The 15,000-nt window shown below is 39.7% G+C and overlaps 1 protein-coding gene and 1 long non-coding RNA gene across 4 annotated transcripts in view; both read left to right on the top strand.

Annotated features, from left to right (window-relative positions):
• Positions 1 to 4,832, top strand: part of LOC133633776 (uncharacterized) — a 38,753-nt gene extending 33,921 nt beyond the window's left edge. Inside the window, exon 3 of the long non-coding RNA XR_009821836.1 lies at positions 4,689 to 4,832. This is a non-coding gene — a long non-coding RNA (uncharacterized LOC133633776). The remainder of the gene's footprint in view (positions 1 to 4,688) is intronic.
• Positions 4,833 to 6,661: 1,829 nt separating this feature from the next.
• LOC133633775 (beta-1,3-N-acetylglucosaminyltransferase manic fringe-like) overlaps positions 6,662 to 15,000 on the top strand; it is a 22,966-nt gene continuing 14,627 nt past the window's right edge. Inside the window, exons 1-3 of one of the 3 annotated variants that reach the window (XM_062026443.1) lie at positions 6,662 to 8,788; positions 8,866 to 9,070; positions 9,457 to 9,562. In XM_062026443.1, the coding sequence (XP_061882427.1) occupies positions 8,954 to 9,070; positions 9,457 to 9,562 (223 nt within the window). In that variant the 5' untranslated portion in view covers positions 6,662 to 8,788; positions 8,866 to 8,953. Of the gene's footprint in view, positions 9,071 to 9,456; positions 9,563 to 15,000 lie in introns of all 3 variants that reach the window. The other 2 variants (XM_062026444.1, XM_062026442.1) reach the window with 2 other exon arrangements.

The following is a 15,000-nucleotide window of genomic DNA, read 5'->3' on the forward strand; positions in this document are numbered from 1 at the left end:
ATCATTCGACAAGTAACAAAATATTTGACGCTAAGGTGTATACCTGCAAAATTAGCTAAAAAAGCTAGTATGCAAAAGTTAGCATGCTAAAATGCTAACTGTAATATAGGTCAAGAACCTAAATATTACTCTTAGGCGTGTAGCTGAATTTTTTTTTTTTTTTAAAGGCTAGCATGTTAACGTTAGCATACATCAAATACGAATACATGACTAAGGTGTGTGCCTAAAATTTTTTGTAAAAAAAGGAAAACGGTAGCATACTAACATTAGCATGCTAACAGGTATCATTCGACAAGTAACAAAATATTTGACGCTAAGGTGTATACCTGCAAAATTAGCTAAAAAAGCTAGTATGCAAAAGTTAGCATGCTAAAATGCTAACTGTAATATAGGTCAAGAACCTAAATATTACTCTTAGGCGTGTAGCTGAATTTTTTTTTTTTTAAAGGCTAGCATGTTAACGTTAGCATACATCAAATATGAAAATATGACTGAGGTGTGTACCTAAAAAAATATGTAAAAAATGAAAACGGTAGCATACCAACATTAGCATGCTAACAGGTACCATTCGTCAAATAACAAAATATTTGAAGCTAAAGTGTATACCTGAAAAATTTGCTAAAAAGCCGCCATGCTAATATTAGAATGCTAACAACGGGCCGCACTTTGGACACCCCTGCTCTAAAGGTTCCACCGTAGTCCGGAAGATGAAAAGTACATTTCCTGCAAACGTTAAAAGGTTTTGAAAAGCATTCATGTTTGAGGACGGGAAGCAGAAGCCCTCCGTAGAAGTAGGAGCAGGGGGCGGGGCTACGTCTGGCTCCCGGCCCCTGACTCCTGGGGGCAGATGAGCAGGGTGGAGTCCAGGTCCAGCCGGAAGGCCGCATAGAGCGGCTGAGAGAAGGGACATCGGAAGGTGTGTAGGAGCATCATGGAGTCGGACACGCTGTAGAAGGACAGCGCCCCCTTGTGGCGCTCCAGGAAGACACCGATGCGGGGGCAGGGTGGCGCCGCCACGGTGGTCTTGCGGTTGTCGTGCCAGGCGGCGTAGCCCGCGGGCGTGCACCTCAGCCGCCACGAGTTCTCGTTGCGGCCCAGCAGGCAGGGCTTGCCGCCGCCCTTGCGGCCGATTCCGCGGTAGGTGGCGCCGATGTCGATCCAGCCGCCGCCGCGCCACTCCGCCTCCCAGTAGCTGGCGCCGCCGAACTGGCCCTCCCGGCACAGCACCTGAGCCACCGAGTCGAAGCGCTGGGGGTGGGCGGGGTAGGACTGGGGCTCCTCGCCGCAGTGCGCCCCCTGGCGACCCTCCAGGAGAACCAGGGTGGGGTGGGCCGTCTCCGGATCCAGGGACAGATGACAGGAAACTGTCGGGAGGGAACAGGAAGAACCCGGTCACAAACGTGGAACTCGTTCGTGAGGACGAGCTGACATTTTGGCACCGAGTGGACAGACGAGACACGTTGAATTATTATTAAAGTACAAGGTGTTGAAACGCCGGATCCTGCTTGTATTTTATTTGTGGCGGAAGTTAGTTGAGAAGAGCGACACTTTCATATGAGGGGCCGTTAGGGACATTATTCACAATTACCTCTCACATACACTACTGAAATGCTCTATGTATGTGAGAGCTTTTCAGTAGTGTATGTGAGAGCTTTTCAGTAGTGTATGAAAGAGCATTTCAGTAGTGTATGTGAGAGCATTTCAGTAGTGTATGAGAGAGCTTTTCAGTAGTGTATGTGAGAGCTTTTCAGTAGTGTATGAAAGAGCATTTCAGTAGTGTATGTGAGAGCATTTCAGTAGTGTATGAGAGAGCTTTTCAGTAGTGTATGTGAGAGCTTTTCAGTAGTGTATGTGAGAATTTCAGTAGTGTATGTGAGAGCTTTTCAGTAGTGTATGTGAGAGCTTTTCAGTAGTGTATGAAAGAGCATTTCAGTAGTGTATGTGAGAGCATTTCAGTAGTGTATGAGAGAGCTTTTCAGTAGTGTATGTGAGAGCTTTTCAGTAGTGTATGAAAGAGCATTTCAGTAGTGTATGTGAGAGCATTTCAGTAGTGTATGAGAGAGCATTTCAGTAGTGTATGTGAGAGCTTTTCAGTAGTGTATGTGAGAATTTCAGTAGTGTATGTGAGAGCTTTTCAGTAGTGTATGTGAGAGCTTTTCAGTAGTGTATGAAAGAGCATTTCAGTAGTGTATGTGAGAGCATTTCAGTAGTGTATGAGAGAGCTTTTCAGTAGTGTATGTGAGAGCTTTTCAGTAGTGTATGAAAGAGCATTTCAGTAGTGTATGTGAGAGCATTTCAGTAGTGTATGAGAGAGCATTTCAGTAGTGTATGTGAGAGCTTTTCAGTAGTGTATGTGAGAGCTTTTCAGTAGTGTATGTGAGAGCTTTTCAGTAGTGTATGTGAGAACTTTACAGTAGTGTATGTGAGAGCTTTACAGTAGTGTATGTGAGAGCTTTTCAGTAGTGTATGTGAGAGCTTTTCAGTAGTGTATGTGAGAGCTTTTCAGTAGTGTATGAGAGCATTTTAGTAGTGTATGTGAGAGTTTTTCAGTGGTGTATGTGAGAACTTCAGTAGTGTATGTGAGAGCTTTACAGTAGTGTATGTGAGAGCTTTTCAGTGGTGTATGTGAGAACTTCAGTAGTGTATGTGAGAGCTTTACAGTAGTGTATGTGAGAGCTTTTCAGTAGTGTATGTGAGAGCTTTTCAGTAGTGTATGTGAGAGCTTTTCAGTAGTGTATGTGAGAGCTTTTCAGTAGTGTATGTGAGAGCATTTCAGTAGTGTATGTGAAAGCTTTTCAGTAGTGTATGTGAGAGCTTTTCAGTAGTGTATGTGAGAGCTTTTCAGTGGTGTATGTGAGAACTTCAGTAGTGTATGTGAGAGCTTTACAGTAGTGTATGTGAGAGCTTTTCAGTAGTGTATGTGAGAGCTTTTCAGTAGTGTATGTGAGAGCTTTTCAGTAGTGTATGTGAGAGCTTTTCAGTAGTGTATGTGAGAGCATTTCAGTAGTGTATGTGAGAGCTTTTCAGTAGTGTATGAGAGAGCATTTCAGTAGTGTATGTGAGAGCATTTCAGTAGTGTATGTGAGAGCATTTCAGTAGTGTACGTGAGAGCTTTTCAGTAGTGTATGAGAGAGCATTTCAGTAGTGTATGTGAGAGCTTTTCAGTAGTGTATGAGAGAGCATTTCAGTAGTGTATGTGAGAGCTTTTCAGTAGTGTATGTGAGAGCTTTTCAATAGTGTATGAGAGAGCATTTCAGTAGGGTATGAGAGAGCATTTCAGTAGTGTATGTGAGAGCTTTTCAGTAGTGTATGAGAGAGCATTTCAGTAGTGTATGTGAGAGCTTTTCAATAGTGTATGATAGAGCATTTTAGTAGTGTATGTGAGAGCATTTCAGTAGTGTATGTGAAAGCTTTTCAGTAGTGTATGAGAGAGCATTTCAGTAGTGTATGTGAGAGCATTTCAGTAGTGTATGTGAGAGCATTTCAGTAGTGTATGTGAGAGCTTTTCAGTAGTGTATGAGAGAGCTTTTCAGTAGTGTATGAGAGAGCATTTTAGTAGTGTATGTGAGAGCATTTCAGTAGTGTATGTGAGAGCTTTTCAGTAGTGTATGAGAGAGCATTTCAGTAGTGTATGTGAGAGCTTTTCAGTAGTTTATGAGAGAGCATTTCAGTAGTGTATGTCAGAGCTTTTCAATAGTGTATGAAAGAGCATTTTAGTAGTGTATGTGAGAGCATTTCAGTAGTGTATGTGAAAGCTTTTCAGTAGTGTATGAGAGAGCATTTCAGTAGTGTATGTGAGAGCTTTTCAGTAGTGTATGTGAGAGCATTTTAGTAGTGTATGTGAGAGCATTTCAGTAGTGTATGAGAGCATTTTAGTAGTGTATGTGAGAGCTTTTCAGTAGTGTATGAGAGAGAATTTCAGTAGTGTATGTGAGAGTTTTTCAGTAGTGTATGAGAGAGCATTTCAGTAGTGTATGAGAGAGCATTTCAGTAGTGTATGTGAGAGCTTTTCAGTAGTGTATGTGAGAGCTTTTCAGTAGTGTATGTGAGAGCTTTTCAGTAGTGTATGTGAGAGCTTTTCAGTAGTGTATGTGAGAGCTTTTCAGTAGTGTATGAGAGCATTTTAGTAGTGTATGTGAGAGTTTTTCAGTGGTGTATGTGAGAGCATTTCAGTAGTGTATGTGAGAGCTTTTCAGTAGTGTATGTGAGAGCTTTTCAGTAGTGTATGTGAGAGCTTTTCAGTAGTGTATGAGAGCGTTTTAGTAGTGTATGTGAGAGTTTTTCAGTGGTGTATGTGAGAGCATTTCAGTCGTGTATGTGAGAGCTTTTCAGTAGTGTATGTGAGAGCTTTTCAGTAGTGTATGTGAGAGCATTTCAGTGGTGTATGTGAGAGCATTTCAGTAGCGTATGTGAGAGCATTTCAGTAGTGTGTACAAGAGTGTTTCAGTAGTGTGTGTGAGAGAAAAACATTTCAGTTGTTTATGTGAGAGCATTTCAGTAGTGTATGTAAGAGGTAATTCTGAATAGTGTCCCTAACGGCCCCTCATACTTTTAAGCCACGGTTTCCAAAAGTCTGTTCACTAGTTTTGTCACCAGGGGTCTAGTTACTGGCTGGACGTGGTGACAAAATGGCTAAGTTGGCAACATTGATCCCTCCTGCTCTGTCTTCTTATTCTCCGGCGGACCAGCGGCGTTGTGTGGTGTTTATGACGAGGAGGAGGAGAACTTACACCTGAGGAAGGCCGCCCTCATCCTCTGATCGGCCGGCTGCAGAGACAACAAGGACAGCGGGAACGATGCACACAACACTGAGGACACACAAGGAAGTGCTGGTGACGTTTTTGTGGAAGTGCTGGTGACGTTTTTGTGTGTTAGCATCATATACTGTGTGTGTTAGCATCATGTGGTGTACTATATGTTACTATGGTGTACATACAAGTATGTTCCAAATATGTTAGCTTACCTTGTGTAGCATCTTGACCTGCTGAACGTGGAGACTGATGAGGCTTGAAGTTCTCTGCACTGAGTCGTCCATCTTGGAAATGAAGACTTTTAGGATTATTTACAAACTGACAAAAAACTGTCTTCACCTTTTCCCCAGCTGCACACACATGTTACTGTTACACATATTACTTTTATTGTTACACATTTTACTGTTACACATAACTGTTATAAATATTTCTGTTATTGTTACACATATTACTATTGCGTTACACATTTTACTGTCACTGTTACACATGTCACTGTTACACATATAACGGTTACTGTTACACATATCACTGTTACACATAAAACGGTTACTGCTACACATATCACTGTTACACATATTACTGTTGCATATGTAACTGTTACACATATCACTGTTACACATTTACTGTTACATATGTAACTCTTACACATATTACATTCACACGCATTACTGTTATTGTTACACATATTACTGTTACACATATGACTGTTACATATGTAACTGTTGCACATATTACTGTCACACGCATTACTGTTATTGTTACACATATTACTGTTACACATATAACTGTTATAAATATTTATGTTATTGTTACACATTACTATTGCGTTGCACATTTTACTGTTATTGTTACACATATCACTGTTACACATAACGGTTACTGTTACACATATAACTGTTACACATATGACTGTTACATATGTAACTGTTGCACATATTACTGTCACACGCATTACTGTTAATGTTACACATATTACTGTTACACATATTACTTTTATTGTTACACATTTTACTGTTACACATACAACTGTTACATATTACTATTGCGTTACACATTTTACTGTTATTGTTACACATATCACTGTTACACATATAACGGTTACTGTTACTGTTATTGTTACACATATCACTGTTACACATATAACGGTTACTGTTACATATAACGGTTACTGTTACACATATTACTGTTACACATATAACAGTTACTGTTACATGTAACGGTTACTGTTACACATATCACTGTTACACATATAACGGTTACTGTTACATATAACGGTTACTGTTACACATATTACTGTTACACATATTACTGTCACCCGCATTACTGTAATTGTTGCACATATTACTGTTACACATATTAGTTTTATTGTTACACATTGTACTGTTACACATATAACTGTTATAAATATTTCTGTTATTGTTACACATATTACTATGGTGTTACACATATTACTGTTATTGTTACACATTTTACTGTTACACATATAACTGTTATAAATATTTATGTTATTGTTACACATATTACTATTGCGTTACACATTTTACTGTTATTGTTACACATATCACTGTTACACATATAACGGTTACTGTTACATATAACAGTTACTGTTACTGTTATTGTTACACATATCACTGTTACACATATAACAGTTACTGTTACATATAACGGTTACTGTTACACATATAACTGTTACACATATTACTGTCACACGCATTACTGTAATTGTTACACATATTACTGTTACACATATTAGTTTTATTGTTACACATTGTACTGTTACACATATAACTGTTATAAATATTTCTGTTATTGTTACACATATTACTATGGTGTTACACATATTACTGTTATTGTTACACATTTTACTGTTACACATATAACTGTTATAAATATTTATGTTATTGTTACACATATTACTATTGCGTTACACATTTTACTGTTATTGTTACACATATCACTGTTACACATATAACGGTTACTGTTACATATAACAGTTACTGTTACTGTTATTGTTACACATATCACTGTTACACATATAACAGTTACTGTTACATATAACGGTTACTGTTACACATATAACTGTTACACATATTACTGTCACACGCATTACTGTAATTGTTACACATATTACTGTTACACATATTAGTTTTATTGTTACACATTGTACTGTTACACATATAACTGTTATAAATATTTCTGTTATTGTTACACATATTACTATGGCGTTACACATATAACTGTTATTGTTACACATATCAATGTTACACATATAACTGTTATAAATATTTATGTTATTGTTACACATATTACTATTGCGTTACACATTTTACTGTTATTGTCACACATATCACTGTTACACATATAACGGTTACTGTTACATATAACGGTTACTGTTACTGTTATTGTTACACATATTACTGTTACACATATTACTGTCACACGCATTACTGTAATTGTTACACATATTACTGTTACACATATTAGTTTTATTGTTACACATTGGACTGTTACACATATAACTGTTATAAATATTTTTGTTATTGTTACACATGTTACTATGTCGTTACAAATATTACTGTTATTGTTACACATATCACTGTTACACATATAACGGTTACTGCTACACATATCACTGTTACACATATAACGGTTACTGCTACACATATCACTGTTACACATATTACTGTTATTGTTACACATATTACTGTTACACATATTACTTTTATTGTTACACATGTTACTGTTACACATAACTGTTACAAATATTTCTGTTATTGTTGCACATATTACTATAGCGTTACACATTTTACTGTTATTGTTACACATATCACTGTTACACATATCACTGTTACACATATTACTGTTATTGTTACACATATTACTGTTACACATATTACTTTTATTGTTACACATGTTACTGTTACACATATAACTGTTACAAATATTTATGTTATTGTTGCACATATTACTATTGCGTTACACATTTTACTGTTATTGTTACACATATCACTGTTACACTTATAACTGTTACAAATATTTCTGTTATTGTTGCACATATTACTATAGCGTTACACATTTTACTGTTATTGTTACACATATCACTGTTACACATATAACGGTTACTGTTACACATATCACTGTTGCACATATTACTGTTACATATGTAACACATATTACTGTCACACACATTACTGTTATTGTTACACATATTACTTTTATTGTTACACATTTTACTGTTACACATATGACTGTTATAAATATTTATGTTATTGTTACACATATTACTATTGCGTTACACATTTTACTGTTATTGTTACAAATATCACTGTTATATATAGCACTGTTACACATAGCTGTTACACATATTACTGTTACATATGTAACTGTTACTGTTACACATATTGCTGTTACATATGTTACTGTTACATATGTAACTGTTACTGTTACACATATTGCTGTTACATATGTTACTGTTACAACCTCATTAAAAAATCACAAATGGGACACCTTTAACAACACGACGCTAACACACTCGTGCTAACTCGTTTAGCAAGTCTGGTTAGGCGGAGCTAATTAGTCGTGCTGCCAGCCGGGTTATGTCAAGTGAAATGTTGAATTAATGATGGCGACACCACTCAGGGGTGTCACGTCACAGGGGGTCACATGACCCACTGTCACTGGTGATGTGTGTTCTCACCTCTGCAACACCCGCCACCAGAAGCGTGACTCTCATTAAGTGTGTGTGTGTGTGTGTGTGTGTGTGTGTGTGTGTGTGTGTGTGTGTGTGTGTGGTCTCCATCCTCACCTGCTCGGCTGATCATGTCCACCTCCTCGCGGCACACCTCCTCCACACGACTGCGGAGGTGACACAGCGCCCTCCTGGCGCCACTGAAGGCCTCTGTGGGCGGGGCCAGGGTCCTGGAAAGGCGGCTGGCAGGCACAGGAAGGCACAGCAGCGGCGCCGCCTGGGAGGGTTGAGCAGACAAAGTCTCTTTAGCACGCCTCACTGCGTCCTTTGGAAAATTGCATTCAGCCAGGTGAGGACTTTTTTCCGCCAGTCACCGCTGACTCATCGCCGATCCCTCCGCGGCCTCCTTGTCGGCCTCACCTGCAGGAAGTGTCCGTTGTCCTCCGTTTGGGTGAGCCGGCTGATCTCCTCGTCCCTCCTCCTCAGCACTTCCAGATCCTTCCGCAGCATCTCCATGTCCAGCTCGGCCCGCCACACCGCCGCTCGCTCCCGGGCTTCCAGCCTGGCGCGGACCTACACAAGACCGCCAGTCAGCATTTGCCAGGCGGGATACATCGTGGCAGTCTACTATGTAAGGCAATGTACACTAGATTCAATGGCCCCATTTGTGGCAGTTTACCTGACACATGAAACGTGACGAAACTGTAGCCGCCAGATGGCAGTAAAGTGTTGAATGTCCTAAAATGTGTTTTGTGGCAATTCCAACTAAATGAGTAACCTCCCCTCTTCCTCTCACGCGAGATCCACCCAGGAACGGGACCATAAGAACCCCTTCCCTACTGTATCTACTCGCCTCGGTCTTGGTCTTCTCCAGGCGGAGCACCATGTCAGCAAAGAGGGCCTCGCTGTCCTCCAGGACGGCCGAAGCGGACGCCTGCAGAAATGAAATTGCGTACGGATTAATTTTAATTCATCTTTAATCTTTTTCCCCGTTGCCGTGGCGATACGCACCTTCAGCGACTCCAGACTCTGCTGAGACTCCTCCAGTTCGCGCTCGCAGCTTCGGATTTTGCCCTGGATCGTCCTCTGAGACTCTTGGAGCTGAACCTGCACACCAGACAAGGTACAGTTTTCCCTCCTCTTAGTGGCGGGAAAACTTTCAAGATAAAAACTGATTTTCAAGGCAAAAACTGATTTTCAAGGTAAAAGTTGATTTTCAAGGTAAAAACTGATTTTCAAGGTAAAAACTGATTTTCAAGCTAAAAACGGATTTTCAAGGTAAAAGTTGATTTTCAAGGCAAAAGTTGATTTTCAAGGCAAAAACTGATTTTCAAGCTAAAAACGGATTTTCAAGGTAAAAACTGATTTTCAAGGCAAAAGTTGATATTCAAGGTAAAAACTGATTTTCAAGGTAAAAACTGATTTTCAAGGTAAAAGTTGATTTTCAAGGTAAAAGTTGATTTTCAAGGTAAAAACTGATTTGCAAGGCAAAAGTTGATTTTCAAGGCAAAAACTGATTTTCAAGCTAAAAATGGATTTTCAATGTAAAAATTGATTTTCAAGGCAAAAATTGATTTTCAAGGTAAAAGTTGATTTTCAAGGCAAAAACTGATTTTCAAGGTAAAAGTTGATTTTCAAGGCAAAAACTGATTTTCAAGCTAAAAACGGATTTTCAAGGTAAAAACTGATTTCCAAGGTAAAAACTGATTTTCAAGCTAAAAACTGATTTTCAAGGTAAAAGTTGATTTTCAAGGCAAAAGTTGATTTTCAAGGCAAAAACTGATTTTCAAGGTAAAAATTGATTTTCAAGGCAAAAATTGATTTTCAAGGCAAAAACTGATTTTCAAGGTAAAAACGGATTTTCAAGGCAAAAACTGATTTTCAAGGTAAAAACGGATTTTCAAGGCAAAAGTTGATATTCAAGGTAAAAACTGATTTTCAAGGTAAAAACGGATTTTCAAGCTAAAAACGGATTTTCAAGCTAAAAACGGATTTTCAAGGCAAAAGTTGATATTCAAGGTAAAAACTGATTTTCAAGGTAAAAACTGATTTTCAAGGTAAAAGTTGATTTTCAAGGTAAAAGTTGATTTTCAAGGTAAAAACTGATTTGCAAGGCAAAAGTTGATTTTCAGGGCAAAAACTGATTTTCAAGCTAAAAACGGATTTTCAAGGTAAAAGTTGATTTTCAAGGCAAAAACTGATTTTCAAGCTAAAAACGGATTTTCAAGGTACAAACTGATTTCCAAGGTAAAAACTGATTTTCAAGCTAAAAACTGATTTTCAAGGTAAAAGTTGATTTTCAAGGCAAAAGTTGATTTTCAAGGCAAAAACTGATTTTCAAGGTAAAAATTGATTTTCAAGGAAAAAATTGATTTTCAAGGCAAAAACTGATTTTCAAGGTAAAAACGGATTTTCAAGGCAAAAACTGATTTTCAAGGTAAAAACGGATTTTCAAGGCAAAAGTTGATATTCAAGGTAAAAACTGATTTTCAAGGTAAAAACGGATTTTCAAGCTAAAAACGGATTTTCAAGCTAAAACGGATTTTCAAGGTAAAAACTGATTTTCAAGGCAAAAGTTGATTTTCAAGGCAAAAACTGATTTTCAAGCTAAAAACGGATTTTCAAGGTAAAAATTGATTTTCAAGGCAAAAATTGATTTTCAAGGCAAAAACTGATTTTCAAGGCAAAAACTGATTTTCAAGGCAAAAACGGATTTTCAAGGTAAAAACTGATTTTCAAGGCAAAAGTTGATTTGCAAGGCAAAAGTTGATTTTCAAGGCAAAAACTGATTTTCAAGGCAAAAGTTGATTTTCAAGGCAAAAACTGATTTTCAAGGTAAAAACTGATTTTCAAGGTAAAAACTGATTTTCAAGCTAAAAACGGATTTTCAAGGTAAAAACTGATTTCCAAGGTAAAAACTGATTTTCAAGCTAAAAACGGATTTTCAAGGTAAAAGTTGATTTTCAAGGCAAAAGTTGATTTTCAAGGCAAAAACTGATTTTCAAGCTAAAAACTGATTTTCAAGGCAAAAACTGATTTTCAAGGTAAAAACGGATTTTCAAGGTAAAAACTGATTTTCAAGGCAAAAGTTGATATTCAAGGTAAAAACTGATTTTCAAGGTAAAAACTGATTTTCAAGGTAAAAGTTGATTTTCAAGGTAAAAACTGATTTTCAAGGTAAAAACTGATTTTCAAGGCAAAAACTGATTTTCAAGGCAAAAATTGATTTTCAAGGCAAAAACTGATTTTCAAGGTAAAAACTGATTTTCAAGGCAAAAGTTGATATTCAAGGTAAAAACTGATTTTCAAGGTAAAAACTGATTTTCAAGGTAAAAGTTGATTTTCAAGGTAAAAACTGATTTTCAAGGCAAAAATTGATTTTCAAGGCAAAAACTGATTTTCAAGGTAAAAACGGATTTTCAAGGCAAAAGTTGATATTCAAAGTAAAAACTGATTTTCAAGGTAAAAACTGATTTTCAAGGTAAAAGTTGATTTTCAAGGTAAAAGTTGATTTTCAAGGTAAAATCTGATTTGCAAGGCAAAAGTTGATTTGCAAGGCAAAAGTTGATTTTCAAGGCAAAAACTGATTTTCAAGGTAAAAACTGATTTTCAGGCAAAAACTGATCTTCAAGGTAAAAACTGATTTTCAAGGTAAAAACTGATTTTCAAGGTAAAAACTGTGTCCACTGGGGAGAATGCAGGCTATTGCATCATGATGACCTTTGTATATAATGACCTGTGGTGCACCTCAGCCCCCTTGCTCGCTATATTTTGCAAATTACAAATTAAACGTGAAAGACGGCTGTATATTGCGTCAAATACAAGCGGTATGCAAAGTATTCATAGAGCGGAGATCCGCCACCACAAGCCCAGGTGGTGTGTCCGTCACCACAGTGTGCAGTGCAATGACAAAAGGCAGACATATTGATACTAATAACTGACTATGAAATCTGACTATCATTTAAAAAGGTTTTTCTTTAGGGGACCTGTTTTTTTGTCCCCATACCGTCAGAGGTCCCCTAAAGGTGACTGTGTAAACAGAGCGACGTCCCCATTAAGTAAGCATTGCCAGAACACACACACACACACACACACACACACACACACACACACACACACACACACACACACACACACACACACACGGTCCCTCCACCCCGCCCCCTCCCATCTATCCCTCCCTCGTGAGGAGCAGTTCACTAGAGGACATTTGCCGATGCTACTGTAGATGGATTTTATTTCTTTAAATGTTTATATGGTTGTTAACATTAAGGCATTTTGTGATTTCTGATCGTTAGTGAGGGCACCTATGGACAATCAAAGTTCATTCGTATAGCCCTTAATCACAAGTGTCTCAAAGGGCTACTACACAAGCCACAACCACATCCTGGGCTCCGATCCCACATACAGAAGACAGTTTAGCTTGTCGTCGTTGTTGTTTTGTTCGTTAATAAATAGACAGTTGTTACATCACTTTGTTATGTTTGTTTAATATACACTTAGTGTACAATCTCAGAGTGTCCCACCTGAGATCGGTAGGTCGTGAGTTCAAACCCCGGCCGAGTCATACCAAAGACTATAAAAATGGGAGCCATTACCTCCCTGCTTGGCACTCAGCATCAAGGGTTGGAATTGGGGGTTAAATCACCAAAAAATGATTCCCGGGCGTGGCCACCGCTGCTGCTCACTGCTCCCCTCACCTCCCAGGGGGTGATCAAGGGTGATGGGTCAAATGCAGAGAATAATTTCACCACACCTAGTGTGTGTGTGACAATTACGGAGCCCCTAAAGGGAGATGGGGGAAATTATTTTTTTAATACTTTTTTTATTTTTATTTTTTTGACATGTATCTAAAAAAAATTAGAAATGATTTTTTTATTTTTTTTTATAACTTTATAAAAAGTTTCTCGTGCACACGAGAAACTTTTTATAAAGTTATAAAAAAATAAAAAATTTTTATTTATAATTTTTTATTTTTTTTAGACATGTACCTCGTGCGCACGAGATACATGTCTAAAAATAATAATAATAATAATAATTATTTAAAAAAAATTATCCCCCATGTCCTTTAGGGCAGTGGTCCCCAACCACCGGGCCGCGGCCCGGTACCGGTCCGCGGCCCGGTACCGGTCCGCGGACCGATTGGTACCGGGCCGCACAAGAAATAAAAAAAAAATATATATATATTTTTTAATGAAATCAACATAAAAAACACAATATATACATTATATATCAATATAGATAAATACAGCCTGCAGGGATACAGTCCGTAAGCACACATAATTGTATTTATTTATGTTAAAAAAAAAAAAATATATATATATATAAACATTTTTTTAAAAATGCCCCCCCAACCGGTCCGTGGGACAAATTTTCAAGCGTTGACCGGTCCGCAGCTACAAAAAGGTTGGGGACCACTGCTTTAGGGGCTCCGTAGACAATCATTGGTACTTTAACTTTTTAACATGAGCATTGTGAATGAGATGCAAAAGTACCAAAAAAGTGTTCCAAAGCCTTGAATGTGACATTTAGTACCTGTCTCCTGGCCCTCTGAGCCTCCCCGGGATGCACCTCCTCCCAGTCGGACTCGCACAGCAGACAGTCCCCGGTCCACCCCGCCGGGGCGTCCTCCGCCGCGCCTCCCCCGGCGGGAGGCTCCAGTCCCAGGCGGTGCTGCGCGCACAGCCGGCGGGCGGGGCAGGGCACGGCTTGCACCAGCTTGTGCCGCCTGAGCGTGTCCACCTCCCGGTGCGGGGACATGTGCGTGTGGCAGAAGGAGGCCAGGCAGACCAGGCACGACTTGGCCGCCGCCAGCCTGCTCTCCGGCGGGCAGAAGTCGCACGGCACCTGCCCGCCTCCGCCCCGGTAGAGCTCGGCCGGCGCCGCCGCCGCGAAGGCTTCGCTCAGCTTGAGCTTGTCGACCACCTCGGCCAGCACGGTGTTCCTCCGCAGCACCGGCCGAGGGCTGAACGACTCCCGGCACTGCGGGCAGCTCAGGTGGCCCGGCTGGGCCTGGTCCCAGTAGTCGTTGATGCACCGCATGCAGTAGGTGTGTCCGCACGGGATGGACACCGGGTCCTTCAGCATGTCCAGGCAGATGGGACACCGGAACTGACTCTCCGTCACCGAGATGTTGGCCTGGGCCATCGCTCCTTGGTCCTCCTCGGTCTTCTTCGGTCCTCCTCGGCCTTCTTCTGTCCTCCTCGGTCTTCTTCGGTCCTCCTCGGTCTTCTTCGGTCCTCCTCGGTTTTCTTTTGTCCTCCTCGGTCTTCTTCTGTCCTCCTCGGTCTTCTTCGGTCCTCCTCGGTTTTCTTTTGTCCTCCTCGGTCTTCTTCGGTCCTCCTCGGTCTCTTTTTCTGTCCTCCTCGGTCTTCTTCGGTCCTCTTCGGTCTTCTTCGGCCGTCCTCCGTCCTCTTGTCGGGTTTGTTGTGACTTGTGACCAGGAGGGGCCGGTGGACAAAAATAACTTCCGCTACGTCATTCATTCCGTTCACAGGTGGCCTTAATTTTCCCTTCGTTTTTGTCTGACAGGTATGCCAAGCGGTTGACTTTTTAAAAGCG

Source organism: Entelurus aequoreus, linkage group LG18 (genome assembly GCF_033978785.1).
Source record: "Entelurus aequoreus isolate RoL-2023_Sb linkage group LG18, RoL_Eaeq_v1.1, whole genome shotgun sequence".
NCBI classification, from domain to species: Eukaryota; Metazoa; Chordata; class Actinopteri; order Syngnathiformes; family Syngnathidae; genus Entelurus; species Entelurus aequoreus.